The 17,669-nt window shown below is 49.3% G+C and overlaps 1 protein-coding gene across 2 annotated transcripts in view; it reads left to right on the forward strand.

Moving 5' to 3' along the window:
• The window catches only part of Disc1 (DISC1 scaffold protein), a 215,724-nt gene that overhangs the window by 67,522 nt on the left and 130,533 nt on the right, over nt 1–17,669 (forward strand). For both annotated transcript variants that reach the window (XM_034522637.2, XM_076916049.1), the window contains exons 4-6: nt 807–954; nt 8,667–8,784; nt 11,510–11,745. In XM_034522637.2, coding sequence (XP_034378528.2) covers nt 807–954; nt 8,667–8,784; nt 11,510–11,745 — 502 coding nt within the window. The remainder of the gene's footprint in view (nt 1–806; nt 955–8,666; nt 8,785–11,509; nt 11,746–17,669) is intronic.

Consider the following 17,669-nt stretch of genomic DNA (forward strand, 5'->3'; position numbering starts at 1 on the left):
GAATTCCAATATCTATAGCTTGTTTTTTAAAGTGGTTTTATAGTGATCCATACTTATAAATTGTCCAAGGTGACCTGAGGGCATTAGAACAACCAGAAGACCTACTGTGTGATAGAGTGGGTACAGTCATCTCTGGCACAGGGACTATTGATTGCTCTGTGCCTTCAAGGCCTGTGCTCAGCTACAATTTGATAAGCAGTTTTTATTTCTTTAAAATTTTGTGCTATTAAAAAAGAGTTAACTTTTGAGCATAGATTTCTCTGAAGTGTATCCAGGGATGTAGCTCAGTCTCTAGAGTACTTGAAGCCCTGGATTTGACCCCCAGCACTGCCAAAACTGAATATGGTGGCCCATGCCTATAATTCTAGAATTTGGGGGATGGAGGCAGGAGGATTGGAAGTTCAATGTTGTTTTTAGCTTCTCAGAGAGTTCCAGGTTATTGTGGACTACAAAAGACCCTCTTTGAAAAACCAGTCAACCAACCAATCAACCAACCTGCTCTTTTAGAATCATCCAAATTTGACAATTTTCTCCCAAATGATCATCATGATTAAAAAAACGTACCATCAGTTGTCCTTTCTGGGTGTGGGGCACAGTCATGACCACAGATGCTGGTAAACTCCAGCCCTGTCAGCTGGGAGAAGAAGGTGATGGAAAGGTCTCTGGAGCTCTGGAGAAACCAACAGGCCTGGGAGTGGCTTCAGCCTTGAGTGGCTCAGATGGAGCTGGGCTTTTGTAAAGAGACATGGGGTTATCTTGCTGAGTTTCATGGTCTTTCTCTTGCTTTTACTTCTTTGGGTTTCCAGCAGAGACATTGAGACAGAGACTGGACGACCTGGAACAGGAGAAAGGCCGCCTTCCCTGGGCTCTGCCTTCACAGCAACCTGCTCTTCGCAGATTCTTGGGTTACTTGGCAGCACAGACACGGATGGCCTTGCATGGAGCCACCCAAAGGTGAGTACCCATGGATGTCACCACAGTCCACACTTGGCTTTCTCTTCCCCACTGCTGTGCAGTCAAGAGCTGGGAGACCCTGGGCTGATTCTTCCTGGGAGGAGTTCTTTGGATGTTGGAGAAGGTGGGTTCATTTAGAGGGAGGTCTAGTTGGGTCCTTGCTCTTTGAGAAAGAAGCCCATCAAAATGAAGGGGAAGACTAAGCAAGCACAGGGCAGAGGATGAACCCAGTGGTCCTCTGCCCTGGCTACCATCTGGTATCATCTGGGGGAACTCTGAAGCCTGAGGCTGTTCAGACTCTACCCCGTATTAGCTGAGTCAGATGGTTTGACATGGGTCCTAATGCTGTGCACATCTGAATAATTCTGAGCCCACTGCTCTGACCTACCTGTCCCCTGGCTAAAGCCTGAGAAGAAATAGCTATTTTTTCATGTTGTAACACAATCAAGATTTAGGTCGACACCTACATAGGTAGGTATGGATGTAATTCACATCAACTGTATCTTGCTTCCCACTGCCAATTTGCCTCAGCGATCATAGGATTGTCTGACCCATTCCTGTGGGGAGCGGGTGTGGCAGCCAGCTAAAATGGCGCCTAAGCTTATGAATGGCACCCACCTAAGTTTATGAATGGCACCTGCCAGGTTTTGCGAATGGCGCCTGACTTCCTCACACAACCCGGTCAGAGCCACATCCGCAGAACTACTGCGCAGACTCGCTGCCACACAGAATCGGGCCATTTGACGTGTGCCAATGGTGTGTGCCCATGTGGCAGGCTCTGAGTGACCAGGCATGGGGATAAAAGGGAAAGTGGAATTGGGATCTGGGGCTTCCAGAGAGATATTGTAAAAATTGTAAAAAGGTTCCTGAGTAAAGCTGCGTTGTGAAGAATCTCGTGTAGTGTCGCTCCTTTCTGCAGGTCAGAACGGGTAGCGACACATTCCTGCTAGGTGCACATGACATTGCACATCAGGTTTATCTTTGTGTCTCTCTGGAACCTGTCTTGAGAAGACCAACTTTCTGTTTTAGGGGTAGTATGTGAAGGAACAGGTGGTTTCACCGTGTCCTTCTGTAGAGACGCATGCACGTTGAGTAAACTGACACAGTGTCCTCTCACAGGGAGGAGCCCCATCTCTACACTTTATCTCATCCAATGGGAGGTGTCCCCTTCCTGCCTCCCATGGAGGCCTTCCCAGCTGTCTCTTCTCCTTGGTCTGTTTCTTGTCCTAGACCCCAGCTGCTCTTCCAATGTATCAAGTTCCTGTATTACAAACACTTGCAGGATAGTTACTAAGTGTTTCCTAAGTAACTGACTTCATTTGTGTGTGGGGGGGTGGGGGTGGGGGGAGAGCAGATCCACAAGCCCAAGCTGGCTTTGAATTTACATTCCCCCTGCCTCAGTTTACCAAGCTGAAGGATTATTGCTGTTGCACTAATATGGGCATTAGCTTTGTCAGCCTTCTTGCTCTGTTTTCTCCATGGGAGGCATCTGTGTCTGGTTTTTTAATTCCACTCAAATTAGCCCCTACTTCTGCTGCTCCCCATCCCCCACAGGTCAGCGATGGCTTTCTATCTGTTAAGCCCTTGCTTCCCTTACTGTCAGTACCATGTTCAGGCTTCTAGTCTCTTCAGTTCTTAGATCGGCACTCATGGCTCTGTCGTCTCTCCTCCCTGGAGTCACTGGCCATCCTTGGGGCTTCTGAGATCTTGACTCTCTCTCCTTGTATCCTCACGTTGCCATCCCTACCTCTGCAGGATCCTGCATTCTTTCTGGTATGTCTCAGATACACAAACCAGGGCTCATTTTCCACGAGTCCCAGTCCTCTGAGGATTCCTCCCCAGCACCGCCCTCTCTGTAGAGTTCTGACCCCAAGCTTCCTGTGGTCAGTAATACATTGATTAAATTCATCTTTTTACCCATACAGAGGTACTGTGGTTTCCTCCTTGCCTTAATAAGTAAATTTATTATTGCTGATGATTGCTCTTGCTTGTCAACTTGACTGCATTAAGAGATGTCTTGGGCCGGTGAAACACACCCAGGGGCCTGTGCAGGCATTTCCAGAGATGATTGACACTTGGCACAGTGATCAGGAGAAGAAAGAAGGCTGAGAGGGCTGGTGAGATGGCTCAGTGGTTAAGAGCACTGACTGCTTTTCCAGAGGTCATGAGTTCAAATCCCAGCAACCACATGGTGGCTCACAACCATCCATAATGAGATCTGATGCCCTCATATGGGTGTCTGAAGACAGCTACAGTGTACTTACACAAAATAAATAAATAAATTCTAAAAAAAAAAAGGAAACAATAAAAAAAAAAAAGAAAGAAAAAAGGCTGAGGACAAAGCTCATGTGCCTTCTCCATCTTCCGGTGCATGTGTTGGGCAGCAGTTCTGCTGACTTTGGGCTCTTGCTTCTTTGGTCTTTTGTTGTGGACTCAATGCCTACATCTCTCCAGGGAGCTTCCAGGCTCTGACCCGATACTGCTGAGATGTCCAGCTTTGTGGGCTGAGCTGTGACTGTGTTCTCTGCCCCTGCAGCATGCAGGCAGCTTGGTTGGATTAGCCAGTCCCTAGTGTGTAAGCCGATCTAATTCTCTCTTAGAGTACATGAATTCTTTTGGTTCTGTTCCTCTAGGAAACTCTGCCAAAGACACTCTTCTAAATTTTATTTTGCCTTTGTATGTGTGCATGTATATATGCATTTTCATATGTGTGTGTATGTGCATGGTGTGTGTGCACACGCATGTGCATGTGAGTACATACATATGTGTATATGTGCATTACGTGGTTTATGCATACGTGTGAGTATGCATGTGTGCATGTGTGTGTATGCATGTGTGTGTGTGTGTGTGTGCACGCATGCATGTGTGAACAGAGGCCCAAAGCGTCCTCCTCGATGGTTCTCTACTTTATTGTGGTGTGGTCTCTTGCTGAACCCGGATCTCATTGATTTTCCTTAGTCTAGCCAGCCGGATCACCTGGGAATTGCCCTAGCTTTGTCTCCTGAGCACAGGGATTACAGATGGTCCCTCAAGCCTGCCTCTCTTGTGTCTGGGTTTTGGGGTTTGAAGTCTGATCCCCATGCTTTGTGTAGTAAGCACTTTATCCCCATCTTCCCAGACCCGCCATCTTTAAAAAGAAACCCTGCTAAATCTATTATCCCTGTCCTCATACCTCCTCCTCTTCTCCCAGGCCCCCTGTCTCATGGTTTCTACCTCCAGTTACCTCAGGAACCGCTCAGATCTCCATTCCTTGACTCTAACTCATGGGTTGCTAGCTCTGGTCGCCTCTATCATCTCTCTGTCAGTCTCTGTCACCTTTCCAGCCTCCAGCCCAAAGGCTTCCTCTGCTTCCCGTTGCAGTTACCAATGGTTGCTCATCCTTCAAGACAATGAAGCCACCTCCCACCCCCTTCCTGTCGGTCACATCTCACAGACTCTTCCTGGAGTATCCTGGGATACTTCAGCCCTGAGCAACCATTGGCGACTGCAAGGGGATTCATGAGAGACTGGAGAATTGAGCAAAGTTCTGCTGTGAGCAGCTGGTGCTGACCAGTTAGAGGTTGGCACTGGTAAGAGGCTTTGGGGGTCTCACAGAGACTGAGGTCCATCCTGAAAACCCAGGAGCCACTGCTTCCTGCAGGGCTCTCCTGACTGCTTTGTGGGAAATGGATGATGTACCAGAGTGAAGTCAGAGAAGCCAGCAAGGCCAGAGGCTGCTGAGTGGCAAGCAGAGGAAGCCTTCTGATGCCTATAGCCCAGGTCTGGAGGCTGGGAACGGGTTCTCTGTTCCCATCTCCTCCCCTCACTAGCCAACTGCGACCACTGCACCTCCTGCTCTCCTCACCAGAGAGCAAGGGACCTGGTTTCTCTCTCTTTAGTTATTTTTTATTCTTGGCTTTTATTTTGTCAAGCTCACCTGTCCTGTTATTACGATAGCTAGAAATGACTTGACATCTTCGTCATTATCACATTTTTACAGAGCATGTGGGTGTGGCTAAATAGCTGCTAATTGTTAAAGTCAGCCTTTGTGTGTGCTACCTTCTCCAAGGCCTGTGAAATTTGCCTGCTCTCACCAGGGTTGGCTGGACCCTGAAGACAGAAGTTCCTGCAGTCCTCACTATGACCACTAGGGGCCCCTGGACACAAACTTCTCTGGAACTCAGCCCTGAGTCCTGGAAGGTTGTTCTAAATACTGGGGACTTTTCCTGCAGAAATAAAATAGTTTTGTCAACATGGTCAGCTTTCAACACAGATTAGTAACTCAAATAAGTTCCTCTTTATCTTTCTGGGATCAAGTGTTTCTTTGAGAATCTGATGAAAGCAATGCATGTTCCCATATTCAAACTGCCAGGGCGTCTCCTGAGACCCTCGATTTTAAGCCTCCCTGTCAATCTGGCCATGGGAGGAGGAGCCTCTCAACCTCTAAGGTTATGAAAGTTTAGAGTTGTGTTTTAGGGGATGTAAGCAACCTTAGACCCTACTATCTACTTAATTTTTATTGTCCCTTAGTTTTAAAATTACTGTTCAAATTCTCAAGTAAGCTTGCCCACCCACTCTGGGAACTGTTTACATTAGCACGGAGGTCACTAGGGTTTGAGGGTCACTGAGTAGCTCTGACAGTGGCTGTCAGTCCTCCCACTGTCTCTCAGGTGTTAATCTCTGTTGCTCAGTAAGGGGGCCCGGTCCCTGGGTAAGGTGAATGGCGCTCCTCCTCGGGGCAGGTGGTTTTTAGCTTTTGCGACAGCGACTCTCAACCTGTGGGTTGTGACTTTCTTGGGTTGACCGGCCCTTTCACAGGGGTCACTTATCAGATACTTACATTACAATCCATAAGGTAGCAGAATTATAGTGACGGGTCAGCAAGGAAAATAATGTTTTGGTTAGGGGTCGCCACCACGTGAGGAGCTGTATCACAGGGTCGCAGAGTTGGGAAAGTTGAGAACTGCTGTTTTCCAGTCTGGTCAACCCAATTTCCCACTCTGTTATAATGTCTTGGGTGGATGGCACAGACACGGAGGGTATTTCCACATTTACCCCCACATGGTCCTGTCACCTGAGATGCCAACCACAGGTCAGATTCACAGCCTTGTCTGCCTGCTGGGGATCCTTACACTGCTGTCCCATTCTCTTGTTATCTTTGGTTGTTTCTCTAAACACAAACTACTCAGATCCTTGTCTCAGGCCCAGCTGTCAGGAGAACCCAAACTGTGACAGTTGTGTACCATGGAGAAGCAGACCCCATTCTTCCATTTTGAGGTGCCGAGGCTTTCTGACTTCTGATGGCGGTAGCAGGACGGACTACTTCCTCTTTGATCTAATCAGTGGGAGGGAAATATGTCCATCCTCACTCTGATGGGCGAGGGCGGGGTGGGGGGGCTCTGCAACAGCTGGCACAGGCTCCCACCCCACGGTTACAGACTCAGGGAAGGACTTCTAGGCCTGTTCTTGTCAACTCTCATTTCTGATTTGGAAACAATGCGGAGAAGTTCAACCTCTTTGGTACACCAGGGTTAGAAGGTCAACACCCAGTCGAAGGGAATTTTTCTCTTTTCAAAGGTGTTTGGTAACTTAGCAGTTGACTGGTGATCTTCTCACTTGTACCTTGTCCCCCCCTCACTGCACACCATGTGACTTCTCATCAGTTCCTCAGTAATATGGACATCACACTGGCCACTCTTGTCACCTAGCTGCATGTCCGCTCATGTGTGTGTGTGTACCCATGTGTGCATGTGTGTCATGCATGTATGCATGCAGAATATCTTTTATCAGAGACCTTTCCCCAGAGGAACAGCATCTGACAATAAGCACCTCTGCTTCTCTGGGATGGGACCACAGGAGCAAGTGTGGGTGGTACTTGCCTCTTGAGCCTACAACCCTTTGATCTCAAGCACACACTGAAGCAGACTGCAGTGTCACTGGGCATAGTGACACTCAGATTGGAATGAGCACACAGGGCCTGGGAGGGAGATCGCTGGATGTTATTGGGGAGTAATGATGTTGCCCGTGTATTTCCCTGCTGTACTTTTCTCTGTGACTCATTACCGGATTTCACAGATGGGTTTCATCCCTTCAGCAATTGATGGGAAGGAAACCAGATAGAAAGACCCAAGTTTCCCACAACTGGTCAGGTCCTAGTGGAAACCTCGGTTTGAGAGTGGAATCTTAGATCTCAGACCTCTGGGTCTCCACCAGCACCAAGCACTAACATCCGGTGCTACTGTGTGTTTCAGTCTTACCCTGAGGGGTCTGCTCATTTTTTTAATACTGATTAGTTTATAGTGGCAATGCCTGTTTGCTCTGCCATGAGGGACCATCACATACTGAGACTTACCGAACATAAAGAAAAGGCTATGTACAGAGAAAGACTCTGGGGACCTGACATGGAAGATGGAAACATGTCCCTGCTTCATAACTGAGTGATGTGTCCTGGGGCCATCCCTGGCTCTCCATGGATCTCTTCTGTCCTGGGAGTAGGAGCATGAGAGACAGACCGGAGCATTGTTTAGAGCACAGGGCTTTTCTTGTGGGTTAGGTGATGGGTGGGGTTAAGCATCATGCATAGTTCCCAGCTATGCACCTGTTAACTTCCCTCTGCAGCTGATATTTCAATTCTGTGTTGATTTCCTACAAAAGCTCTCACCTCAACCCAGATGGCATCAATTCAAGAATTGTGAGGAACACTAATATCAGCATATGCCAAGCAAACTGGGAAATAACTGAGGGGAAGAAATGAGCTGCTACAGCAGGAGACTGGGCGGAATGACTTCCCCATTTTTAAGGCTATGGGTTCATTAAGCCATCCAGCAGGTATTTGCTGAGCCCTGACTCACTGGGGACATTAGCACTAGAGGATCTCTGTCTTCCTCTGACACTCACAGTCAAGCCTGAAGAGCCTGTAGTAGCTCGGAGCCCTGAGGAAGCCTCTACTCTCTTTCTACAACTGCTGGAAGCCAGGGTGTTTTAGAATCATGTTACAGAGCAAGAGGCTCACTCTACTGCAGTCTTGTATTCATGTTCATTCTGTGTAGGACTGTGCCCACAGACAGGTCCAATGTTCACTTTACTGGTGCGTGTGGTAGGATGTTGGAGGTCCCTAGCAACCACCCAAGGACAGGGTGACTTACTGTCTTCCCCAGGTAGTCCAGTATGAAGAGGCTGTGAGGTTCAGAGGGAGGGGTTAGTTCAAAGACAGAGAAAGGCTAAGCCAGGTTCTCACTGTGACCCTGACCTCTGTGAACTGTGTTCTGCCTGCCATCCTGGGAAGAGCCCTGCAGGGGACTTTCCCATGGAGGAGGGTGGGATGCCACAGAAGGGGAAGAACAAGGAGAAACAGGATGGAACCCAAGGCTTCATCCATGCCAAGCGAGTGCTTTCCCTGGCCCCATATGGGGTTTCTAAATTAGGTTGTATTTTATGCTTCCAGGGCAGTTTAGTTTGAGCTAACTATGTGTCAGGTGTCTATACCCCGGGTGGCCGTGGGCTAGGCCACATGGAAGTACAGGCTTGATAGATGCAACTTGGTTGGAGGGAAAAAAGGCCCAGCAGATCCTAGTTGAAACAGAAATGTACATTAGGGCATGACAGGATCCATCCCTGTAAGTACCCAGATGACCTGCGTCCAGAGCTTTGTGCCGTCCGTCTCTTTAAGTACCTGTAGACCTACGCATGTCTGTTTCTCCACATCTTTACTAATGCATGTCTGTTACTTGAAGGGCTGGTGGCGATGATCCAGAAGCTCCACTTGGACAGCTGAGGACCACCGCCCAGGATAGCCTGCCTGCATCCGTCACCAGACGGGACTGGCTTCTTCAAGAGAAACAGCAATTGCAGGTGAGCCATATAGAATCTTCCAGAGAGGGAGTGGGCTATTTCTTACCCATGTAAGTCAGACTCGGTGAAGGGGCCTTTGCTTGGCTGTGGTGCAAGGACTCAAAGCAGAGGTGGTGGGGTGGCCACTCCTTTGCACACGACAGGGTTGCAGTTGCATGGCATTATGGGAGTCAGGACTTTTGGCTCTGCTCTCTGTCTGCAGCAGCCAGTGTGTCTGGGAATGCTTTGTGGGAATTCCTACCATGGTGGACTCTGGGAAACAACTGTTAAGGGACATGGTTTTAAGTCTAGCCCGGGTATGAAGCTGCATCTGTAATGACCAGCAGGTATGTGGAGGTCATGCTTGGCTCACAGCAGTGGTGACATCTGGCCAGGAAGTGTCCAGGGTTAGAACTCTGAATAAGGCTCCAAGGTGAGAGAGCAGAGGCAGGAAAGGGCTCTGGAAGTCTTGAAGTAGATCGGGGCAGGGACTAAGAAGCGGCCAGGGGTCGGGGTGAGGGACTGCTAGAGCCTGGAACAGGAACTGGGAGCCTGTGAAGCACCAGCCAGCAGCACTAGGGATTCATGGGAAAAGCCTCAATGGACAGAGTGGAAAAGCCATCCAATGTGATTCTTAACATCAACCTTGGGCCTCTGCATGCATGCACACACATGAACCCACACGCCTGCACACATATACACACCTCACACATATGAAAGTGGGAAAAAAATTAACCAAAGAATAAGATGTTGGATCATCATGGAAAACAGTCTTGCAGTTCCCCAACCACTTAAAAATAGAGTTCTTAGCACCCAGCCACCAATCCCACTGTTGATACACACCTGAAAAGAGAGACAGGCCGAATGAGGCATCTAATCACTCTAGAAGATGATAGCCCAAGAGGCCATCACCCGATAGACAAGCAAAATGTGTTGTGGATGCAGAGGTCTGTCACTCAGCTTACTGAGAAAGGACACTGCACCACAGATGTGCCCACATTCAAACACACACACACACACACACGCACACGCACACGCACACGCACACGCACACGCACATGGGCAGTCACAAATGCACTGGCACGCACGCATATGTAATTTGCACTAATTGATTGACCCAGAATCTACGTTAATCCGTAACTATCATCTGTCTCCAGGCCAACGAATAAACAAGCAGCAGGTGATTGAACAGCCTGTGCTCCGTGCTGGGCAGATAGCCATCTCTCTGCGTAGGCGTCTGAACACAGCACCAGGCTCTGCTGAGGGACACGCCCCTGTTCCCTCACTGTTCCTAGCTGATAAGAGCACAGCTTAATTCCCGATATCTCCCTATCTCCTGAATGTTCCCTCCACCCACGGAGCAGATTCTCCACATGCAGCTACCTCCTGCTCCCACCTGCAGTCCCAGAGAAGAGAGAGATGAGCTCGAACACCCGCAGCCTGAACTTCCTGCCAGCCCACAGGCTCTGTGTCTGCCCTTGAGATCCACACTACCCCACCCCCCCTTTTGTTTGTTTTTGTTTTTCAGAGACAACATTTCACTCAGTAGCCAGAGCTAGCCCAGGATTCATCTTGTAGCCCAGGCTTGAACCTACAGCAATGCTTTTGCCTCAGCCTCCCCGTACTGGGAAGACGAGCTCAAGTTGCCCTAAACTATGGATAAGAGACATAAGATTTAGCATCTCTGCCATTTTACGTGATCAATTCAGTAATGTTAGGCACACGCCCAAACCATCGTCACTATCCAATCACAAAACTCTCCCCAATAAACACTAATTCCCCGTCCCCTGCCACCCCACCCTCATCCCCATTCCTACCCCCACCCACTCCTCACCCCACACCAATCTCCTTTCTACTCTGGGAATCTCTTCTAAGTAGAATATCACAGTATCAGTCTTCTATGACATCCCTGTGGCATAACACAATGCCCTCCACATCACCTAACCCTGCTGTACGCACATGTATGTGGAGGACAGAAGTTGATGTCGGACACCTACTCCAATCTCCCTCACCTTATTTTTCACACAGAGCCACTGACTAAGTCTAAATTTCACTGACTGGGCTAGGCTGGCGGGCAAGTCCCCAGGATCCTCCTGTCTCTGCTCCCCCCCAACCCCATGCTGGGGTTACGGATTCATTCTGTGGGACCTTGGCTTTCACATGGGTTCTGGGAAATCAGAAGTAGCCCCTAATGCATTCATGGCAAGCACTTGGCTGACAGAGTCACCTCACCGATCCTGGGAGCTAAACTGTCCGACATTCTAAAGGACACTAGACTCTGAGGCCTGACTTGTGCTCTCAATCCGGTTGCTGTGACAAGCCAAGGCTCCTGTCTTTCTGTGCATCCTAAATTCTCGTGGTTTATGGACAGGGTTTTCTCCTCCTGGCTCACAGCTGGCGTCTAGGTGTGGGGTGTGAGCTGCTAACACCCTCACTCGCTGGCCAGAAGGGAAGCCAGCAATACACAATTCACTGGGTTTTATCAAATCAAAACCTTGGCCCGCACCTGTCCATATTTAATGCTTCAGAGGAAGGCAATGTTTTTCTTCCTGCCAGCTCATCAAAAACATAAAGCTGGCGTGATTTTTTTTTTCCAGTTCAGCAAACTTCTGGAATTTGCCTGCCTCAGAAGGGCGGGGTAGGTGGGCTTTGAGAATACGATGCATATGGCCCCCTGTCATTTAGCTGCTCTCATTGTCAGCAGAGCAGGGTTAATGGCTGAAATCTGTTTCCCCTCTCTCTGCAGAAGGAAATCGAAGCTCTCCAAGCAAGGATGTCTGTGCTGGAGGCAAAGGAACAGCAGCTGAGCCAAGAGTTGGAGGAACAGGAGACACTGCTCCAGTGGCAGGGCTGTGACTGGACGGCACTGGTGGCCCAGTTGTCCCCAGGCCAGCTGCAGGAGGTCAGCAGGGCTTTGGGAGAGACCCTGACCTACGCCAGCCAGGCTCCCTTCCATGTGGAGCCACCTGAAACCCTCAGGAGGTACTGAGTTTCCAGCTTTACCTCTCTCACCAGTTATTGAGATGACTTTGCTGTCCCTTGTCCACAGGTCCTTCTCAGGCTGTCTGTTTGATGAGTGGAAGGGGTGGAGGTATTTCGACATTAGATTGCCTGCAGGGTTAACCATGAGCGCTGGGAGTTATTTGGTATTTGGTCCACTCAATCCCTAACTGTCAGCAATGTCACCTCTCCAAGAGGCAGTTTCCACCATTCCAAGGGGCTGGCTTGTCTCTCCTTCCCTCCCTCCCTCCCTCCCTCCCTCCCTCCCTCCCCCTCCCTCTTATATTTGGAATTCAATTAGAGATAGTGACACTGGCTTTTGGTGAAGACAGTCATCTGGAGAGGGACAGATTCCACTTCTATTCAAGGGATAGGGCGTGGCATTGAAAGACTGTGCCCTGGGCTGTGGTAATGCTCGCCTACAAAGTATTATTGCACATGCAAGGGGACCTGGGTTTGGACCCCCAGAACCCATGTAAAAATCTGGGCGCAGGGGTACATACCTTTAACCTGGTTTCTGGGGCTGCAGACTCGGGAGGATCTCTAAGGTTTGCTGGCCAGCCAGCTTAGCTCGTGACCCTGTGAGTGTGATTGAGGAAGACGCCTGATCTCTCTCTCTTTTCTTTCTCTCTCTTTCTCTCTGGCTTGTGTGTGTGTGTGTGTAATGTATGTACATGTATGTACATGTGCACAAACAAAAAAAGATCCCCACAAACAAACCAGCAAAGGACAACTTAACCAGTGTTTTCATAGGCACTGAGATGAATGGTCTGAATGGGCGACCTTGTACTGTGGGTTGTCGGTGACTAAGCAGTCACCATATGCCCTGGTGCTTTCACTTTGTGGGATGCATCTATTTGCCTGTCTGTTTTTCAGATAGCGAATAGAAGATTAGAAAAGCTAATAATTAAAAGAGAAGTGTATAGTTTGCCCAACGTCCTAACAGGAAAGCAACACATGCTCAGGATTTTCAAACCTGCTGTCTCACCTATCACAAAGTGAGTCTTTCCTGTGTTTTACATTGTGGGGGCGGGGCTTGTGGAATACACATCTACTAGCTTGTTCCTTATTGACTGATTGACTTGTTTTGAGATCAGGTTTCACTGTGTAGCTCAGGCCGCTCTGATCTTCCCACTGCTCTTCAGAGGTTCAAACCTCATTTTGGAGACACAGGGAATGCACTCTTACATATCAGTGGAGACCAGCTTCAGACTCCAGGTGCTTTCTGGCCTCAAGCAAGTGAAAGGATGGGAGGGTCTTCCCATGGGTGAACCATGCCAGGACTTACCCAGAAACTTCCAAAGACAGGGTTATCCCCGCATGCTGCTTGGAGAACCTGTGCTGGCTGGAAGCTGACCAAGGCTTGATGGGCATCTAGTGCTCTAAAAAAAATATTCTCTGAGAAATTCTTAGTGCACAGGATATATTTTGGTCATAACTGCCTCCCACTTGTCCCCTCCAAATCCTCCTGGATCTCTCCCAGTGTCTTCCCAACACTTTATGTCCTTAAAATGAAACCCAAACCCCATCAAATCCCCTAAGTTCTGCCTGTATACATGTGAGTACGAGGGTTATGGGCAGGCACAGGCAACCTGAGGGAGACTTCACCCCTAAAGAAACCATCTCTCCTCTGGCGCCATCAATCACAGCAGCTCAAGGAGACAACGTTTAAGCACCAGAAGGATCAGGATGTCCCGAGTCAGGAAGCTGACAGGACACAGAAACACAGAATCCACATAAAATGTCAGACTTGTTACCGAGAAATGGCAACAAACAATGTTGAGGCTGTAGAGAAAACAGATCCCTCATTCACCATTGGCGGAAAGGCGGGCTGGTGCAGCCACTGTGGAAATCAGTGTGGAGGATTCTCAAAAAGCTAATTATGGAAAGACCAAATGACCCAGCAGTATTTCCTTCCAGGCATTGACCCAAGAGACTGCTTCCTACCGCAGGGATACACATCCATGGTCATTGTGGCTCTGTTGGGTAATGAGCCTGTGGTACATCGACAATGGGCTTTTATTTGGCTATAAAGAAAAAAATGAAACTTCAGAATGTATAGGCACAAATGGAAGGAACTGGAAAACGGCATGTTAAGTGATGTCCCAGAAAGACAAGTACTGTGTGTTCTCTCTTATAGGTGGATCCTAGCATCTGATTTCCATATATGTGTATTTATGTGGGAGTGAGGTCATAGGCCAGGAAGCTGGGAAGGGGCTTTAAGGAAGGGGTTGTGGAGAGGGCAAGAAAATGCATAAGACACAGGGAAGGTGATTGTCTCTTAGGGTAGATGTCTTAAATATAAACGGCAGCATTGTGGCAGGGGCTCGGAGGAGAGCATGGACCCTTGAGGCAGCATGTGTCCACCTGCAGGTCTCAGAGGAAGGTGGGTCATTACACAGTTGATGAACAGTCTACAGCTCAGACCTGCAGCCAGGCTGAGGCTAATTCCTGAGTGGCAGGGCGAGGGGAGGGTCCTGCTTTTCCAGGGAAGGAATGTGTGAGCTGACCGAGAAGGTGAGGGGCAGGAGTTATAATTTAGTTAAGGTAACTATTACAGGCTGGGCACGTGCCACCTTTAGCTTTCTGGTATCTTGGAGTCTGGGAACCTAACCCTGTAGACTTCCTTGGGGAAATGAGAATTATAGTGCCTGCCATTCTCCAGGAACCAGGGCTCTGGGGGTGAGGGTAGGGGGTGGGGGTCTCTTATGGGGGTTGCAGATTTAAGGCTCTTGGTAGGAGGCATGAAGAGCAGTCATGAAAAAGGGGCTGTTGGTCCTGAATGTTGCCTGTGCCCTAGACAGCTCTCTGCTCTTGGGGGTTGGGGGCAAGTTGGCACAGAGTCAATGACAGACTCTGGGAGCAGGTGAGCAGCCGCAGCAAGCTCCTCTGAACACTGCTGCAAGCTCCTTTAATACCCTCCACCTGTGCCCCATTGGTCCCAAGAAAGCGTCTCTTCTAAACAGCAGTTTCTGATTGGCTGGCATTATTTGCACTGGCAATCCTTGGTCTCTCAGGCAGTCCTCAATCAGGTCCTCCTGCAGATGCTTTTGCCTCTGCACAGCCCTGCCATTCTTACTACACCTGAACAGGCCCCAGCCCTGACGGACTCCATGGAAGTGGAGAGTGTGGGGGAGGGAAGGTTCCAGCAGTGAGCATGGGGGTGGGGGTAACATGGAGAATCTGACCGCAACTGTTGGGCCTTGGCAGCCATAACAGACTAAGTAAGCCGAGCCACCAGTTCTCAGTAGGGTAGTTACAGAGACAAGTAATCACGACAGCAGAGAAAGATTTATTCAGTGTGACCCAGTAAAAGAACAGTGAGGTCCAATGACCCCAAGTCCATCGTGAGGGTCCTAACAGGAGGTTTTGTCTTATGGAGGGCACGGGTGTGCGTAGCTAAGCAGTGCTGGTTAAGTGTGGTCCTCTCAGCTCCAGTCTGCCCTGCACAGTAGTCTAACAAGGTACCAGAGCCATATAACATCTCTCTAAGAGACAAGCTCCCTCTGGATGGCTCCAGCCCTCTCCTTCTCCCAGTGTGACACTCCTGATAGCCAAAATCTGATGGCCAAAGGAAGGGACATATGTGCCCCTTTGGGGATGTCTTCATTCATGCTGGTGTTAACAAGATGGAGGATCATGAGGAGCAGATTGGGACGGAGAGGACTAAGCAAAGTTAAGCATGTGTGAAAATACCACACGCTAATTAAAAATTAAATTCAAAAGAGAGTTAGGGTCTTGCCTGAACTCTCAACCCCTGGGCTTGAAAACAAGCCCTGACTTAATTTATTTTTATTTATTTATTTATTTATTTCCGAGACAGGGTTTCTCTGTATAGCCCTGGCTGTCCTGGAACTCACTCTGTAGACCAGGCTGGCTTCGAACTCAGAAATCCACCTGCCTCTGCCTCCCAAGTGCTGGGATTAAAGGCGTGCGCCACCACTGCCCGGCTAATTTTTTTTTTTTTGAAAACTATTTATTTGGTTTATTTTTACCTGCATGTATATCTGTGCACCACATGCATGGCTGGTGGCCACGGAGGTCAGAACAGGTCACTGGGTCCTTGGAACTGGATTTACAGGCAGTTGTGAGCCACCATGTGAGTGACCTTTACCACAGAGTCGTCTGTCCAGCTTTGGCGGCTGTCTTTTGTCCTGCAAGACCTCCTTTCATGCAGGTGTCTAGAAGGAACCTGAAGCTGATTCCATCCCAGACCAGCTCTGTTCACACTGTAGGTCATGGGGCTGGGGTGTGAAGGTGGAGCAGGCTGCTGAGGAATGAGCAAGAGGGGACAGAGGAGTGGGTGAGTTCCCACTGTTTCCTGAGGGCTGCGTCTGTGCACTGAGGGGAGAAGGGGTGTTCCGCCTCTTTGGCATATGAGGAGGAGGGGTGTGGTGATCCAAGCTCATTGCTCTCCAGTGCTGCCAGCTGTACCCCCCAATGCTCCTCCCCCCCCCCGCTGTGCTTCACACTCCAGGGGAGGGCAGCCCAGGACCTTGGCTAGCATGCATCTGGCTCCCTATATAGCCAGATGAGGGTAATTGTAGTAATAACAACAGCAGGCTGGTGCGAGGCTTTCTGGCACTCTTTAGGGACGCCTGGCTGCTTACGTTGGTCTGTGGTTGGGTCCTTCATCACTTGCTCCTGGGACTTTTCATGCTTTGTGTGAAATGTGTTCTGGCAGCTTATGGATGACCTGTCTCTGGTTGTGCATTTGGAAGAAACATGTCGCATCTTTTTTTTTTTTTTTTTTTTCAAACTGTTGGCATAAACTGTGAAACACTCCAATCCTTGCTTATAGCAAATCTGGCTGGCTTTCGCTCGGAGAGTCTGGATGCTTGTGGCACAGCTGGGCTGGGGAGGGTGCTGGGAAGGCAGAAGCCAGGCCTGCTGTGCCTCTTTCCTCCTCAGTTGACTGACCAGGGGCTCTGCAGTGAGATGGTGGCCTGGGGGGTGCCGCACAGGGTACCTCAGAGATCACAGTGAAGTCAGAGTCCCACAACTGGCCAGGGCTTCTTGCAAGTGAGATTTGAATTAGCAGAAGCCAGCAGATCACAATTGGCTGGGCACAAAACTCATCAACTCTGTCCTTCAAATACACACCATATTAGAGAGTGGGGAGACTCAGGGAGACAGCAAGGCTGGCGTTGGAAGACAGACCTCTGCATCAGGGAGCTGTGGCAGCGAATCCCCAAGATGAGTGAGTGGAAGCATCCAGGGGATGAGGGGAGGTGATACCTACCTACCAAATAGGACAATAAGCAAAGCAGCCCTCAGCCAGGGAGCAGTCTCCAGTTTGCACCCCCATTTCTGGGGGTGGCTGCTGTTTAACCTTCACTTCTGGGCTCTGTTTGTGTTCCTTGTCTCTGCCTGGGAACCTGCCTGGTCTGACAGGGACAGTGGGTTCTCTTCCTAGGCCTGAAAGCATCTGAAGTCAGCTGGAGGAAGATGAGACTTCTTGATGCCAAGACTATGTTGGTAGAGCCTCTTCCTCTTTCCAACCTTCTTCTCTTCCCCGGCCCCCTTCTTTGCCCATCTCCCTCCCTTCATCCCTCCCACTATTTCCTTCTCTTTTCTCCTTCTTTCCTCTCTCCTACTCTCTCCCTCCTTCCCTCCCCTTCTGTTTCTCCCTCCTTCCTCCTTCCCTCTTTCTTTCCTCCCTCATTTCCTCAATACTTTGCTTTCTAAGAACTGGTATGGTAGGCAAATATCTGCCAAGGAAGTAAGTGTGGCCACACATCCGTGTACAGGAACGCAAGACTTGTGAGCTGGAGCCTTTAGCATCTGGAGTTGCTGTAATTACTTTTCTATTGCTGTGGTGAAATGACAAGGCAACTTCGAGGAAAATCAGCGTATTTTAGCTCACAGTTTCAGAAGGATAGAGTCTATTGTGGTGGGGGATCCAC

Source organism: Arvicanthis niloticus, chromosome 18, assembly GCF_011762505.2.
Source record: "Arvicanthis niloticus isolate mArvNil1 chromosome 18, mArvNil1.pat.X, whole genome shotgun sequence".
NCBI lineage: Eukaryota > Metazoa > Chordata > Mammalia > Rodentia > Muridae > Arvicanthis > Arvicanthis niloticus.